Source organism: Pseudorca crassidens, chromosome 7 (assembly GCF_039906515.1).
Source record: "Pseudorca crassidens isolate mPseCra1 chromosome 7, mPseCra1.hap1, whole genome shotgun sequence".
Lineage (NCBI taxonomy): Eukaryota > Metazoa > Chordata > Mammalia > Artiodactyla > Delphinidae > Pseudorca > Pseudorca crassidens.
Genome location: NC_090302.1, coordinates 5,887,562 through 5,904,280, shown reverse-complemented (window position 1 = coordinate 5,904,280; position 16,719 = coordinate 5,887,562). Strand labels below are relative to the sequence as shown.

Here is a 16,719-nt window from a genome sequence, read left to right as displayed (position 1 = left end):
GCTTGGACGCCCTCAAGCACGGTGTGTACCTCAGCATTCTCGGAGGCCAGCCTCACGGGCCGGATCAGAGAGCAGTGCCTTTGCTAGTGGGGCATGTCTCGCTGTGGACACGAGCCGACCCGTGCAGCTGTGCCATCCTGCGTGCCTCTTGCTGACGGTGAGGGCTGTACCGGTGTGTGTGCCCTCACAGGAGCGGGCAGGCGTGAAGATGGTCATGATCCAGGACGGCCCGTTGCCCACGGGAGCGGACAAGCCTCTGCGCATCACCGGAGACCCATTTAAAGTACAGGTAGGAGAGAAACCATGGGTCAGGCAGGTCCTGGGTGTGGCGGTATCACTTGGTAGTACTTGTAGAGCTTTTATGTCTTTCAAGAAATTATAAAACTGGGTGGGTGTTCCTTGAGCTGTCTTCCCAAACCAAGTTTGGTGATGCAAAGAATGGGGCTGTGCTGCCCAGTACCAGAGCTGCTGGCCACGTGGCTGTTGGAATTTGTTCAGATTAAGTAAAAAGTGAGTTCCTTATTTATACTGGCCACGTTTCAGCGCTCAGAGTGCTCAGAGCACATGTGGATGGTGGCTGCCATCAGGGCAGCCCACGTGCAGAACTTGTCCGTAAACGCAGAAGGTTTTATTGGCTGGCACAGCTCTGATCAGATGCAGTTTTCGAGGTGGAGCTGTGGTCAGCTCAGATGCAGGCTCCCTCTGGCTTTTATTTGTTTGTTCTCTCAACCCATTTTTACAAGATCACTGGCTGAGGTGGGAGGTGACCGAAGGTGCCAGTGCCACACAAGGCACGTGTGTGCCCTCGTGGCAAGCGTCCTGTGAGCCTCAGAGGACAACCGCAGGTGCTGAAAGCAGGGGCTTAGGTCTAAATCACCCAGGTGCTCCATCTTCCAGCACCTGGGCTATTAGCAGGAATGTGTGTGCGCTGTGGGTGTGGGAGTGTGTCTGTCCCCGTGAGACACGAACGCTCTTTTTTCTGCCTGCTGCAGCCTGCCTGACCTTCGCTGCATTTAGAGTAGCTCCAGAGCGACACACCTTGGTGAGCCGGCCCGTCAGCGACAGCTGTCCCTCTGCAGGGGCTTTGGGGCTTTGATCCAGCAGAGGTTACCAGTCTCTGGCAAAAGAATTCCCGTAGTTCTTTTTTTTTTGCGGTACGCGGGCCTCTCACTGTTGTGGCCTCTCCCGTTGCAGAGCACAGGCTCCGGACGCGCAGGCTCAGCGGCCATGGCTCACGGGCCCAGCCGCTCCGCAGTATGTGGGATCCTCCCGGACCGGGGCACGAACCCGTGTCCCCTGCATCGGCAGGCGGACTCTCAATCACTGCGCCACCAGGGAAGCCCCTCCTGTATTTCTTAATGCTGTCGTTCAGCTGAACTCAAATGATACCACTGGTAGTTCTTTTTTGGTCAAGGTTTCTATATGTAATGATTTTAAAACAGGTTTGAGGGCCGGTGATTACAGTGGCTGCTTTGCTTAGGTTCCCGTCAGCGATGCAGCCCTTCACTATCTACTGCCCTGTCAGGTCCCCTAGAGTTTCTAACCTCTTTAGATGTAAACAGGTGGGCTTTAATAAAAAAAAAAAAACAGACTGCACCTAATCTTCCTCACTCGGCTCACGCAGTCCAGCCTGGGACTCCTGCTGTGTGTTGTAGAGCTCTTTGGACAGAGGGGAGAGCTGGCTAGACACAGAAAGCCTGCCTCCCAGAAGCCCTCCACTCCTGCCTTCTCCAGTGGAACGTTTGGCTTTGTCTTTTGTAGAAAAAATACCTGGGTAAAGAGCTTATTTCATTGATGTTTCATGAATTTGCAGGAAAATTATTATAAAGAAAGGTTTTCAGTATTTTTTTTATTTTAAAACTGTGTATTCCATGTTTTTTATTATGAAGAAGCTGTCTGCTGTATTTAGGGTATATTGTTCTTTGAGTTTCTTTTTTTTTTCCCTCTTCCCAACTTTTTATTTTGTAAAACTTCAAATATAGAGAAAAGTTGAAAAGATAGTGTAGCGAACATCTGAATACCTTCAGCCTACTTACTGTTTTGTTTGTGTGTTTATGTTTTAGTTTTTTGCTTTACCATTTGTAAGTAAGTGTCAGATACTGTGAGTTTTTACCTCCAAATCCTGCAGTATGTATCTCCTAAGAATAAAACCAGGCCTAAGAAAATAACGGTAATCCCATAACATCATATTATAGTCAGTCCATGTTCCAGTTTCTCCAGATGTCATGAGACGTTGCTGTTTTGGCTTTTCTTGTTCTCGCTTGGTTTGATTTTTCCAGAACTGGGACTGTTTCAGTTCTCACATGACCTTGAGTTGTGCGCGGTTGCTCCTTAGCATGGCTCCTGGGGGGCCAGTGCTGGCGTGGGCGGGATGGACTGACTCAGGTGCGTCCTTGGGGGTGAGGACACTGAATGCGCCTTAGAGTCAGGTGTTGAGGGAGGCTCTTGCCAGTTGGTAAGACATTCGAGCTGTCAGTGCCAGGAGGTATTTTCGGGCTCCCAGGCTGGCCTTTTCCCTTTCCCTCCCTGGAGCTTCTCTGCCATGGGATGCATTGTTAATGTCTTCCTTCCCATGGAAACTGCCCACTGTCAGAGCTCTCAGACCCCACCCTTGCCCACTAGAAAGAAATGGCACGTCAGAAATACGGTGGAGCGACCGTCATCAAGTTCTGACCCAGCACCAATGTGCTGACCCAGCTGTGGCTTAGAAGACTGTGAACCCTTATCTGTGTGGACATTTTGGACAGTGTAAGGAACACGTCATTTAAGTTGTGATATACACGATATACTGCTCAGTAGCAGCCTGCCCGTGTCCCATGTAACAATAGTAACATCATATAGTGAGTTCTCCCACTGAGCACCTCCTGAGGCTTTAAGCCCAATTTAAGAGGGTTTGATCTTTCACCTGGTGTCATGTCTTTTTTCAGGATTTTGTTTTCCTTAATGCCTTTTATCTGTGTTTATGCAGCAAGCAAGAGAAATGGTATTAGAGATCATCCGAGAAAAAGACCAAGCTGATTTTCGAGGTGTACGCGGTGATTTCAGCTCCCGAATGGGAGGAGGCAGTATAGAGGTATGCTTGAGTTACAGGTTAGTAGGCAAGTTTAAGGTTGTAGGGCACGCTTCTGTTAGCTCTTTAACCTTGAGCAAGTTATTTAACTCTTATCTCAGCTGCAGAACCCTCCTAGTACACTGGCTTCACAGGGTGGGTGTGAGAAAGGAGTGGGAGCGCCAGCTGTAGTGAGGAGCGCCAGCTGCACGCATTTCAGGGAATGGGGCCGTTCCCCCTGGTTGGGGGTTGTGCTTCAAAGCGCACCCCACTGCCCAGATGAAGACCCAAGTCCAGGTTTTCGTGGTGACCTATGTTGTGATAGTATCAAACTCCTAAGCCTGTTTTACTGATGAGGTGGAATGGGATCGAAATACATCCTTGATGTCGGCTACAGCGAGGGTGGGCCCTGCCAACGTTATGCTTGGTAAAATAAGCCAGGTGCAGAAGGATGAACGTTGTCATGATTCCACTTACATGAGGCACCTAGGATAGGCAAGTTCATAGAGACAGAAAGGAAAGTAGAGGTTAGCAGGGGCTGGGGAAGGAAGCACTGTGGTTTCACGGGAGTTCTTATTGGGGATGATGAAAAGGTTTGGGGTGTAGACATCTGTGGTGGTTACACAACATTGTGAGTGTTTAATGCCACTGAAGTGTGTATTTACAAATGGTTAAAATGAGTAATACTATGTTATATATATTTTACTACAATAAAAGAGTGAAGGAAAAGAAAAACATTTTATAGGACCATAGTATAATCAATGTGTATGGTACATTAATGTTTATTTCATAAAATTTGGAAGATAAATTTTTAATCTTAAAATTTTTTTTTAATCTTTTATCTATGAGGTTTATTCTTACTTTACTTCATCTTTATGACTATTTTTGATCAGGTCTCAGACCTGTTGGATGCATTTAATGGACAGGAATGCAGCCATCAACCACAGTATTTTTCCTAAGAGGAAAAAAAAATGCTTTATTGTATCATTTCCAGAAATGCACTGTGATAAAAATCATTGTATGTACACACACACACACACACACACACACACACACACACACACACACACACACACACACACCAGGTTTGCAGAAAAACTCTGATGTTTTGTTTCTCTGTGCTTAGGTGTCTGTGCCTAGGTTTGCAGTTGGGATTGTAATAGGAAGAAATGGGGAAATGATCAAAAAGATCCAGAATGATGCCGGTGTGAGAATTCAGTTCAAACCAGGTAGGTTTTGATGGTTCTCAGAAGTCCTCAGCATTATGAAGGATTAAAGAACACCTCACAAAACAAGGACTTTGTTATTAGCCCACTTGTGTTCTTTGCTCTCCCTCACCCTCTCTCTCTTTTGCAACATTCTGTTACCAAATTTCCAGTTTAGGTTTGTCCTCTGGTCCCTCATTTCTTTCTGTGGATTTGCTGGCCGGGTCACCCTTCTTGTGCCAGAACACTCTAGCCCAGGGGTGTCCAGGCTTTTTTCTTTTTTTCCTTGGACTAGTAAAATTGGGGGGAATCAACATAGCATTTCCAGTTTTTAATTTTGCCAAGTAAAGACTTAAAAAAAAAAACTGTTATTTTGCTTTCATAAAATTAAAGATAACTTAAAACCATTAAAAAAATCGTAAAATCAAGGACCGTTCTTTAAATTTTATAAATTTACCTTTACAAGCAAAATCATCTACAATGTCTTTATTTCACTCATTTCTCTGAAGATGGGAAAACATCATGATGGATTACTTCTGGGAAAATACTGCTGTAGCTCAACTCTGTTTTCCTTGGCACTTTTTTTTTTTTAAGTTTGATTTAGTTTCTATAGTGATATCTTTTTTAAATGGCTGTAATTGCATAAGAAATGAGTATTGACGTGGATCACGCCAAAAGATGTAACCGCGCACGTTTCCCTATGCAGAAGATTCCCTGATATGGTGATGTTCTTACTACCCTCTTTGGCACTGGTTGGAACATTGATTGCAAATCAGATTGACGTTTGTTTCCTTCTGAAGTTGGGCTTTTCCTAATCCCATCTTTCACCTTGTTCCACAGATGATGGTATTAGTCCAGAGAGAGCTGCACAGGTCATGGGACCCCCAGAGCGATGCCAGCACGCAGCACATGTCATCAACGAGCTTATTCTTACAGCCCAGGTGGGTCTGGCTCTCTGGAGCTTCAATATCTCACCGGCAGAAGCAGCAGGTGCTACCTGGGGCTCTCGGGGCGACACCCTGGAGCAGTCACCCCCTCTCAAGTCACGGTTTTGGAAACCAGTACTCTTGTCAGTTACCTCCCTCCAAGATTATAGCCATGGGCTTCTCTACATCTGTCTCTTTCCCGCCTTCATTTTTGTTTTTGTTTTCCTGCTAGTTTATTATTCGTCTGCCTTTATTGTCTCAGAATCTAGATTTTTTTTCACAAAGTTCCTGACTATTTAAACTGTTTGTGGGATGTAACAGTGCAGATTGCCCGGTTTCAAACAGTCCAGTGTACCTAGTGTAAAAGTAAAGTCTCATCTCAGCTCTAGAAGGCACTCCACGTTCTGCCCAAATCCTGACACTGTCTTCATGCACTTGATTCCATGCACGTCTTCCTCTGGAATGTGAGCAGGCTTGTGTGATGCTGTTAGGATACACCTGCCCCCGTTGCAAATTGCTCTGGAGAACTACTGTAGCTGGTGGCAGGTTGGCACGTCATGTCCCCCAGGTTTGTAGGAAAAGTCTGAGAATAATAGGAGCTGAAGAAAGAAGCCAGAGAGTAGAAACCACCATCCCAGCTCCGCCACTTTTCATGTGACCTTCAGCGAACCTTTGAACTCCTCTTGGCGTAGTTTTTTCAGCAGCAAACCAAGGGGTTTGTACCAGGTGATGCACCCCACATGATCGCCTAAGTCATCTGGCGGCACCTGCTGAGGTAACAGGTTTATAGACCCCACCCCCCGCCCCAGATCTCCTGAATCAGAGTATCCAAGAGGGTGGCTTGGATCTCACCCACAGCCCCAGGCAGTTCTTAGGATGAGACAAGTTCAGAGAAGCGTCACTAACTCATCTCTGACATCCTTTTTAGTAGTAAGAACTGATGATCCCAGGACTGCAAAGGCCGTGAGATGATGAGGGGACAGCTTGTCTTTGAGAATCTGTGGCATACCCAGAAAGTTGGCCACGTGTTTGTGTTCTAGCGTAAATCCCTAAAATCACCTTGTTTACTTGTCATTTGTCGCTCATGAAAGCAGAGTGCAACAGAAAGCACTCCAGTGAGCTCGGCTTTCTGCGGGTTTCGATTCTGGGTAAACATTCAGTTTACCCTTCATCGACAGGAGCAGGCTGTGCCGATCGCCTGCTCAGCTTCTCCCTTCCGTGAAGGAGCTCTCAGCTTGACCAGGTTCGCCTTCAGCCTTTCCAAGATTTTAAATGTTGCTGCTCCAAAGTGACTCAAAGGACAAAGGCTGGAATGGGGTGTTTCGCCCTCGAGTGAAAGGAATCTTCCTCACTTAGGTGTTGGTTGTGGGTTTCGCTCTCTGGTGGGGAAACTGTGAGAATAAGTCGGGAGACTTCTCCAGCCCCGGACCGTGGGCGGATGGGCCTGGCTTGTTCCTCCCTCTCTTGGGGAGCAAGACAGCCCATTTTTCTTTAAAACCCTTTTATTCTTGTTGCTGGTTGAACTGCAGGGTGTTCTGACTCTCAGAGCGGTGTCTGAATGGTTCTCTGTAGCAACCTTGTCGGGAGAGGGTCAGAAGTCATCCTTGCTACTCATGTGTCACTTTCAAAAGCTCATAGCTCTTCAGCATCTAATATCTGGTTTCTGGTAGGCCCAGCATTGAGAAGAAAACCAGCTCCTGATGCCTGTAGATTAAGGCCCAGTAATTAAAACTCCAGGGATAAGGGCACTGGGCTTTAGACTTCGGAATTTATAGCTGACTGCCTGTTTTAGTTGGGTGTGTTTGTGCTGTTTATGTAACCACATGATTCATCCGCGCACGTCTTCTTGAATGCGCCCGTGATCTGTGTTAATTCGACTTGTAAAGAGCCTTCAGAGTCTGAAATGTGGAAAGGTGCTCAGGTTCTAATGTGTGGCGTTGATTACATCCTGTCACTTAACCTCCTCCCCGGAGATGAAAAATAGTGCTGGTGGCAGTGACAGAAATGTCACCTGAGCTTTGCTTCCTTCCCAGGAAAGAGATGGCTTCGGAGGCCTGGCGGTAGCCAGAGGAAGAGGCCGTGGCCGCGGTGACTGGAGCGTGGGAAACCCTGGTGGCATCCAGGAGATAACCTACACAGTGCCGGCAGATAAGTGCGGCCTCGTCATAGGCAAAGGTAAGAGGCGGTTGCTGGAGTTCGGCGTTCCCCTTCCAGGTGTTTGACCTGAGAGCAGACAGGCCACGTCCAATACCTTTGAAGCACAAAGTTCCTTCTGTTTGCTGCCCTTGACTGAGGGGACCAGGTCCGAGGCATCGGCTGCCTTCTGCAGGAACCGTCCTCTGCATGGGCCCTCGTGAATGGGGCAAAGCCAGTACTTCATTACAGCGTGTAAACAGATGGTCGGGAAGACCCGCTGCCTGTGGAAGCAGCTTAGGTTGTTGAGGCACCCTGAACAGGTGAGGGGCCGCTGAGTGTTTGTCGATCGACTGATTGGTGATTAACTCACCTCCAGGGAGCTTAGAGGAACCGTTAAGATAATTTCCTCAAGCGAAGATTGCTTTCTGACGAGTGCGTCACTTTGTTCCTTACTGGATTTGGGTATTTGCTCTCTATTGACACAACATGTGAAAGTGGTTTTTATCTTTTCAACATATTTACCAAGAGTATCAGGCACCCTGTGGAGGGAAATAAAAATTGACTTGTTAGTTGTTTCTAGGCATTTTAGAGGACGTTGTGTAGAAGCCCTCATCAATGGCTAACGTGGCTCCTTCCTGTCCTTCAGCGAAGAGCGAGCGAGAGCAGGCAGGTTTCTAGGCCATTGTTGCTGGCTCACCTGGGCTGGCCTTGACCAAGGAAGGCTGCTGAGAGCAGGTCTGGGGCTCGCGGAGCAGTGGGCTTAGCTTCTCTGCTCTCTAAGCAAAGCCCTTGACCTGGTGGGAAACTCATGTTCAGCATTGGGTTTTGTATTTGCCTATTTATTCCCTTTGTATGTGTTTGGCAACATATGGAAGAAATAAAAACAGTTTTCTCCCTAGAGTTTCCCCAGTTTCTGTGATCACCAGACATCTCTTAGCTGTTGGAGGGGTGCTAGCATCCCGTGGAACCTGACTTGGGAACGTCTTCACCGGCAGAAAGCTGAGGCTGGCGTGGCACGTCCTCACGAGCCGGCACAGGGCTGGAATTCCTCCTGTCCCCCTCATTCACCTCCCAGAATCTGCACTGGGTCCCACTCCTGGACAGTGTGTGTTTTATGCTCTTCTAAAATGTTTCTCTCTTGTATCCGTGTTGTCCCTGGGTGGTTAACCTCTCAGGGGTGTAGGAACGACGTAGGTTTGCTTTAATTTTCTGGCAGGGCGTACATGCTGGGAGGTGTTTAATGGACATTGTTGGCTGCCCAAATGCTGTGATAAGTCAGACGTGCTGCCCAGGCCATCAGCTGGCCTGCTGCCATGAGGTTAAATCCAGCTGATGCCTGGAGTTCAAGAATCAGATCTAGGTTTTTCTGTGCTTTTTGAGAACCATTTTGTGAACGAGGTTTTCATGGGAAGTGTCGTCTCTAGACCTGGCAGCGCCTTTCTGTCTTCACTGTGATAGTTCCTCCTAGTCAGTGAAACCTCGGTACTCACAGGACAGTCGCTCATAGTTTGTCCTCTACAAAGTCATCCTGAGCGATCCCCAGAGGGAGGAGACAGCAGAACGTAGCAGTAACTGATGCTGTGTCCTGGTGCTCCAGTAGCAGCCTTGGGAAGCCAGGCTAAGTTTCGTTTAGGCAGGAGCAGGGGCCTTTCTGTAACTCCCCGCCCCAGGGGCTGGGTATGAGGTCTTCCTGTTTCTGGGGAAAGGCGCGGGGTGAGGGGAGCCACACGCAGGCAGGCCCTGCAGCCCTTGGACAGACGCTGCACCTCCCTGGGCCCCTGCTGGATTTCCATGATAAATACAGCAATAGTGACAGATAGTGTGGCCAGCCCTGCTCTTGTCAACCCAGCCTTTTAGCAGGTTTGATTAATTGCTTTACGATTTCACATCCAGCCGGGGGCCACTGGTGGGTCGCTTCTGCCCCCCGTCAGGTGGAAGAATGGGGCAGGCTGCTGAATGAGCCTGTAGACGGCCACCATGTGCCAAGCTGGCGACCTCCTCTTAAAGGAAGATGAACTTAAATTAACTCCTTCCGGCCCCGTGCAGTTTTGCGGTGCCTCCTCGCCTTATTAGCATGGGCCTGAGGCCTCAGGGAGGAGTCTGGGGCTGCTGGTCCAAGTGCCTGATGGAGGGGAGCCGGTCTGGGCCCGTGGGGACCGAGTGGTCTGGGCAGAGGGTGGGGTGGGGGTCCCTTCAAGTGCTGGGTGTGCAGTGGGAAGGTGTCCGCCTACTCTTGGCTCCTCGGCGCTCCCTAAGAACACTCTTGCCTAGGAGCCAAGCTGCTGGCTTTTCCTGATGCCAAGGAGGTAGAATCCATGACCTGAGTGAAGGTGGGTAGTTGTGGGGCTGGGGGGGCTTGCGCGTACCTGGAAGCAGAGTGAGCTGCTGAAGACTGTCTGTGACTCCTGCCTCGGCTGGTGCTGCCCCTGAGACCACGTGTTTGCTCAAGGCTCAAGGTGTAGACAGCACAGGGACCCCTCCCCTAAACTGCAGCAGACCTTTAGGAAAACCATGCATACAACACTGTGGTCTGCTGGGCTGTTCTTTTTTTTAATTTGCTTTTAAATTTAAAACTACCCTAAACCGAGCTAGCATCCTGCCCAGACTAATGTTTGAACCAAGCTTTCTTGAATGCCGACTGTCTCCTGGTTTCCTTACTGCGGTGTAAGGGCCGCTCACACTTCCTTCAGGAAGAATGGCTGGACCCAGGCCCCACCTTTGCATCCTGACCCTCGTAGAGTCCCATCATGCTTTCTGGATGAGATGAGCCGTGCCTGCTCTTGGTGTCCCTTACTTACCTGCTCCTCGATGCTTTTGTTCAGACGTGGCTTTCCAGCAGGGCCGGTGGAGGGCAGGTTGGGAGTTTGAAGGATTGTGGACGTGTTACAATGAAACGAGAAATGTCACTGCAGCTTAGTTTCGACTCTGGGTGGGGAGGGGTGACACAGAGACTGGCCTTTAGTCTTCGTTTTGACCCTTTGGGGCTCCCTGGTACCCTGCGTCAGATTTTATACACATCGTCTTTTTCCAGTTCTGCAGAACTCTGTGCTCCAAGTTTTCCTTGAATTCTGGCTCCGCCACCCCAATTGAGCAGAGCTGATCTGTAAGTTCTGTGAAATTTGAAGAGAAGAATCAAACCATTGTTACACTGGTGGAGCTTTTGTTACGCAAATTTCATTAAGAGACTGGGACTCTCACAGGTTTTTCAAAGAGTCCAACTACATTTTCATTAGCCCCACTCCACCCAGGCCTCTGTGACCTCCATTCTCAGGCTGCCGCTCTGTCTAGACCTGTCCCCCACCCACGGAGGAAGAAGAGACTTGAGAAGAGACAGGATGGGATATTAAAGGCTTGAGTGGGCTCTGGGTATTGTCGGGGCCTGTGGCCGTCTGTTTGACCTGTGGAGGGCGGGAGACAGCAGTGCGGTGGCCCACACCGGGGCTGAAGGCCCGCATTGTGCCATGGAGGGGCCATCAGGTCACCATTCTCATGCTGAGAAGGATGGAGTGCCTTCTCCGGAGCTGAGCTCACTGTGTGCAGATCTGTGGGCCAAGGCCCAGACGTGGTTTCTGGGCCACTCCAGGCCTCTGCATAGGACACTGAGATGGAGACCAGCTGGTGCCACGTGGTGTCATTGCGCCTCAGCTTTGCTTCACAAGTCTGGCTTCACAAATGAGACAGCTCTGGTTTTTACAAGAGCTGTTTTAAAGTATAAATGGAAAGTCCTTGTCTACTCTTAGGACGAGCACTGGTGTGCAGAAAATACCCATTCCTCCTCCGGAGGAGGGAACTGTAGTCACCTACTCTTCTGTGTCCTGCCCGCAGGGGGCGAGAACATCAAAAGCATAAACCAGCATTCAGGAGCGCACGTGGAGCTTCAGCGGAACCCGCCTCCCAGCACGGACCCCAGCCTGCGGATGTTCACCATCAGGGGCCTTCCTCAGCAGATCGAGCTGGCCAGACACCTCATCGACGAGAAAGTGGGCGTACGTACAAGGTCCTTTCCCCACCTGGGAGATAGGAGCTGGGCTTTCATTTGGATGTCCAAGGCGCCTGTTTCTCCCCAGAACCTTGTACTTCCTGTGGCTCTTGGTCCTCACGTGATGTGAGGGCAACAGCCCCCTCCCACGTTGCTGAGGGGGAAGGTCGGGGCGCAGGGACACCAGGGCCAGGCCCAGACGCGCAGAGCTCGCCCAGGCCACCGCAGCTCAGGCCCCGAGCCGTTGGCCCTGCAGGCGTAGATGAGCAGCCAGGGCCGGCAGCCTTCCCTCAGCACTGCCCCCGGACTCCCACTGGCATCGCCCCGGCGGCCAGCCCTGCAGGCAGCGTTCATTGACTCTGGCTTTAGTTTCAGGCACCTCAAAGCAGATAAAGAAAGGGAGTGTTGATGGAGGACAGATTGGCCACTGCTCACCTCAAAGGGGACGTAGAAGGGCAGAAAGCCGTGGGCCAGCCTGAATTGACGGGACAGTCAGCAGGTCGGTCCCTACCCCCAGGGCGACACGCTAGGGCAGTTGTGGTGGTGCCGGTATTGGCTGTGTGGTGGTATCGGTTGCTCAAGGGGCAGAAGCTGTTTCTGCAAGTAAAGCCCACTGTGGGCAAGGAAGGCTAGTGCGAGTGCCACAGGGCATCTTCACTTCACTTGTCTCTCTCCCCGAAAGCTGTGGTTTGCCTCGGGGTGGGCCTGGGCAGAGGGTGCAGGCGCAGCCGACAGGAGGTGAGAGTTCCCTCTGTGTCCTGACAGGGTGCCAGTCTCGGAGCGCCCGGAGCCTTCACACAGGGCCCCTTCAGCCAGCCACCTGCCGCGCCGCATCAGAAGTGAGTCTTTTCTTGACTGGAAGAACTCACTGCCCCCAAGGGGTCCTCCTTTTCCAGCTACTTCCAGGGAGTGCCAGCCGAAAGCCGCAAGTTCTGGGCGTGGGCAGGACTCCTCTCCTTCTCTCTTACTGGTGGTCCCTCTGGCCTGTCTGTTGCTCAGTGACCAGTGCTGGGGCGAGAGCCTTCCCAGAGGGCGGAGGGTCTTGTGGTCCCGCCAGCATCCCGTAGGAGAGCTCACCGCCCTGGGGCTGGGTGGCGGGAGGGTTTTTGTTTGTTTGTTTGTTTTTGCAAAAGCCGTTGTATCGTCTTTATTTGTTTTCCACTTTCTTTTAGCACCTTTCCTCCGAGGAGCTCAGGGTGCTTCCCAAACATGGCCGCTAAAGTGAACGGAAGCCCTCACAGCGCGCCTGTGAGGTGGGTGGGCCGCCTTTACTCCGCCCTGCCGCGTCTCCAGCAGAGGGCGCTGTGCTTGCCGCGGGGGCGGGCGCAGGGGCTGGGGGGTGGGGTGCGGCCTGCCCTGGAATGAGTCCTCTTGTCCTCCGCAGTGGTCCTCCGGCCTTCCTGACCCAGGGCTGGGGCAGCACCTACCAGGCGTGGCAGCAGCCCACACAGCAGGTTCCAAGTAAGTGACTCGGGAGGAGGTGGGATGCCCCCGGGGACAGGCCTGCTGGGCTCATCTCCAGCTGGGCGGGCACAGGGGGCCCGCCTCTCTCCTGGCCCACCTTCTCAGCAGCAGCCTTCCGTCACTCTGGTCCCCCAGAAACGGGTCCGAAAGGCCTGTGGGCCCTGAGAGTGTGGTTTGACCTGAGCCCCTTCCACCGCTGCAGCCTCTTCAAGCAGCCCCGCCTAATGAGTGCCCCGCCTGCTCCCCTCCTCTGGCCTCAAGGTGGTCTTCTCCCTCTCTCCTCCCCAGCACCATCTTAGAAAAGGATTCTCTATCTCCCGAACTTCCAGAAAGCGCATGATTAGAGAATTTGCTCTCTAAGAAAACTGATTGTAAAAGAGAAGGTTCTAGTTGGAATTAAACCCCCTCCCACTCTCTGGCCCCCACGTCAGCTTCAGGAGTCATCCTTGAGTTTTACTGCTGGTAGAGCCCATCTTGCACAGCCTTCCAAACAAAAACAAAAACCTTACCTTAGGTTCTTTTGACGTCTGAAGGGCCAGCCTGGTGGTGGTTGGAAAGCGCTGTTCAGCACATCTGCAGGCTCCCCTCGGAGCGCCAGGCTGCAGGACACGTGCTGCAGCTTTGCCCACAAGGGGCTGGGCCCGGGGTTCTACCTCTTTCCCCTTGAGCAGAGTGCTGGGTGTGAGACCCTGCCCCGGGGCGCCTGGTCAGGTTCACAGCTGGAGAAGCCCCCCCACACGTCTGGAGCAGTGCTGGGCAGCCTGAGGCATGTCCCCGCTTCTCTAGGGCTCCAGTTCTGTCATCTGTGAAATGAAGGGTTTGGATTTGATTTCTAAAGTACTTGTGAGCTCTGAAATTGCATGGTTGTGTTTGTTCCCTCTCTTCCCCCTTTCTTACTTTCTTACGAAATACCTTAAACGTGCAGAATATCTTAAAGAACTTCACCACGAACACCTACACACCACCCAGATTCCACCCTCCCCATTTCACTGTGCTCACTTAGCCCGCAGCCCGGACGTGTTTCGCTTCCTCCTGTTCCATCAGAGAGCACCCCCAGGGTGGGAGACGACCCAGATAGGGTTCCCCAGTGCCCATCGCCCAGGACAGAGGACCTGGGAGAAGCCCTAGACTGTGGGGAGGCTTTGCGTTGAAGCTGCAGGGGACACGTCCACCTCCGTGCAGGGGGCAGTTCCCGCAGAGCCCGCCCCGCTGCCTCCTCAGGCTAGGCGGGCGAGGAGTTGGCAAAGGTACGTGGGCTGAGCGAGAGAAAGCGCAGCTAGCGCCTGCGCCGTGCACCACGCACCAGCCTTCACCTGTGGTGTCGCTTGGTTCACTCGGGAATGGAGAATTGGTTTGGGTCTGAAGAAAAATCCCACTTGCCCACAGCCTCCGTGTCTGAGGGGGCAGTTCCTGCTGCCGCGTTGCCCAGGCCTTGCCTTCTCCTGGTGCCAGCGTCCAGCTCCGAGTCCCGTCCTGCCGCAGCGCGGGGAGGAGGGGTCCCCACACACACCGACTGTCCTCGTGCCTGCGCCCCTCCTCAGCCTTGAGGAAATTAACTCTTGGGGAAAGCATTGTGCCGTGAAATGTGTTTTTCAGCACGTCCTTCCTGCCTGCTGCAGGCTGTGATTCTAACCGAAAAAAAGGACGTGCCGGCGGGGGGTGCCCTTGGCAGAAGGAGGGTCCCGACTTCCAGCTGTGGTCAAGTCTTTTAAACACTACCCGCCCCCCGTGCCCCTGGGCAGGCTGCTGCTCTGCTCCCCCCAGCCCAGCCTTTCTGCCCCCAGTCATGTGGAGAGGAGGGCGGGGACAACCCCCAACACGTCCTCGCCCTCACCCCGGACAGGCGCGAGGCTGGGGGTCAGGTGTGTACCCCGTCTTCTGTCGTCACCTTGAGCGCAGTCTCTGGACACTTCCTCTGTGTGTCCCCTGTAGTTCTCGTCGTGGAAAGGCAAAGCCATCAGTCCTTGAACAGAAGGGCCAGGGAAAGGGAGTGGTCAGCGCCATTCGGATTCTTTGTCGGTTTGCAGGCCAATCCAGGGAGCCGCAGACAGCACTCTGGCCCCGGGGGCTCTGCTCGTGGCAGCCCAGAGTCCCCGACTGAAGAGAGTTGAGGCCCTGCCTGCTGGTCGCCTTGCGGGGCAGCTGTCTGCCAGCCCCAGCCTCGCTGGCCTGGGTGGAGGCCCTCTTGGGGGTCGGCCTGGCTCCTCCCCCAGCCCCCCCACCCCGGGCCACAGGGGCAAGGGAGTGAGTGCAGAGAGCAGGGCCTGGAGCCTGCGGGCTGGGGGCCGAGGCCCCGGGAGCCCGGAGGCCTGACTGCTTTTGTGTTCTTTGCCCAGGCCAGCAGAGCCAGCCGCAGAGCAGCCAGCCCGACTACAGCAAGGCCTGGGAAGACTATTACAGAAAACAGAGTGAGTGCGCTGGTCCTTCTTAACAAGCGGCTCCCCGGCCACACAGCCCCCAGGACTGTAGACCTCAGAGGCCGTGGCTCCCTGACCCCTTTTTCTCTTTCCCGCTTTCCCTGTGTGAGTCGGATCTCCGCGTCCACCTTTGCCACCCTCTCCCCACGTGTGCCTGTGAGGGGAGACGCGCGGTCGTCCTTTGCCGTCCTCCAGTCCTCGCGCTTCTCTCCTGGACTCTAAAGGGCCCGGAAGGGCATGGCACCTACCCTCAGGGACAGTCCCGGCCTTGGCCGTCCACTTGAGAACCACCGGGTTAGGACTCAGACCAGCCGGGAGCCGTTTCCTGACTGCCTTGCGGTCTTGCCGCTGCCCGGCTCTAAGGCCGCTTCAGGACAGGTGAAGAGGAAGGGCGCGGTGAGACTCAGAGCAGGGAGTCCAGGGTCGGAGCGGGTGCTGAGTTGCTTTTCTTCCAAAGTAAGCTCTTTTCCTAACTGTGCCAGTTTTCTTAACTAAGCCAGTCTTTTTAAAAAGAGGAGGAAACCTAATCACAACCAAAAACAAAAAAAAAATACCCTAAGTGAATCATTTAAAATTAGTACTAAGGTCTCTGGTGTGAATCCCAAAACTGCTGAACCAGAATGTTTGGGTATTGTTGGAAGGAGGTGTCTCACGTATCTTGAGTCTGAAGGGTGTTACTTGCTAGTTGGAAGAGCTCAGGTCATAGGCCGTCAAAGAAATGTTCACCCTGTGTTTGGGATCATTACCAGGTCAGTACCCTTCTGGGGGCCAGGGTGGGGGTCAGGGAGGTCACCGTCACCTGGAGCACCTGGTGAAAGTCTTCCCAGAGCCCCCCATCCAGATTCCCAGACACGCGTGGGCCGGGATGCCCCGCGCAGGTGCACACCCCCCCGTGTGGGGCACCCGCTTTCTCGCCCTCCCTCCTCCCCCTCCGGCCCAGGGCACTGACTGGGAGCCGGCAGGACAGGCAGACAGATGCAGAGAATGTGATTCTGGAGAGAGAAGACAGACACGAAGGTCTTGTAGGAGTGGAGCAGGGGCCGGCCGAGGAGAGGCTGATAACCGCGCTTTCTGCAGCAGTGCTCGGGCAGAGCAGTCCTGGCGCAGCTCGCTGAGGGGTCTGGAGGGAGAGCGTGAGCATCGGGCGCTTGTCCTGGATGCCCCCGAGGCTTTGGGAAGGGATCCTTCCAGGCTGACGGTGTCCTTGCCTCCCACAGGCGCATCCCTGCTCCCAGTAACCCGTGCTTTGCTTTGTCCATCAGGTCACGCCGCCAGCGCCGCTCCTCAGGCCAGCTCCCCGCCGGACTACACAATGGCCTGGGCGGAGTATTACAGACAGCAGGTCGCGTTCTACGGGCAGACATTAGGGCAGGCTCAGGCCCACAGCCAGGTCTGTAGCCGATGCAGCACTGCCAAGACTTCCCAGGCCAACCCCGACGCCCCCCCCCCCCCGCAAGCCTTCTGCGTGTGCCTGACCCTGGGGCCCGAGCACAGGGGGAACCGTGTGGGCCCCGGCACTGCTCAGCACGGCCGCCGTCTGCAC

At 53.0% G+C, this 16,719-nt stretch overlaps 1 protein-coding gene across 5 annotated transcripts in view; it reads left to right on the top strand.

Moving 5' to 3' along the window:
* Nucleotides 1-16,719, top strand: part of FUBP3 (far upstream element binding protein 3) — a 49,332-nt gene that overhangs the window by 30,463 nt on the left and 2,150 nt on the right. For 4 of the 5 annotated variants that reach the window (XM_067742946.1, XM_067742945.1, XM_067742947.1 and 1 more), the window contains 11 exons: nucleotides 191-289; nucleotides 2,969-3,073; nucleotides 4,176-4,278; nucleotides 5,095-5,195; nucleotides 7,214-7,355; nucleotides 11,142-11,302; nucleotides 12,061-12,134; nucleotides 12,468-12,548; nucleotides 12,680-12,756; nucleotides 15,096-15,167; nucleotides 16,439-16,566. In XM_067742946.1, the coding sequence (XP_067599047.1) occupies nucleotides 191-289; nucleotides 2,969-3,073; nucleotides 4,176-4,278; nucleotides 5,095-5,195; nucleotides 7,214-7,355; nucleotides 11,142-11,302; nucleotides 12,061-12,134; nucleotides 12,468-12,548; nucleotides 12,680-12,756; nucleotides 15,096-15,167; nucleotides 16,439-16,566 (1,143 nt within the window). The remainder of the gene's footprint in view (nucleotides 1-190; nucleotides 290-2,968; nucleotides 3,074-4,175; nucleotides 4,279-5,094; nucleotides 5,196-7,213; nucleotides 7,356-11,141; nucleotides 11,303-12,060; nucleotides 12,135-12,467; nucleotides 12,549-12,679; nucleotides 12,757-15,095; nucleotides 15,168-16,438; nucleotides 16,567-16,719) is intronic. The other variant, XM_067742948.1, reaches the window with a different exon arrangement.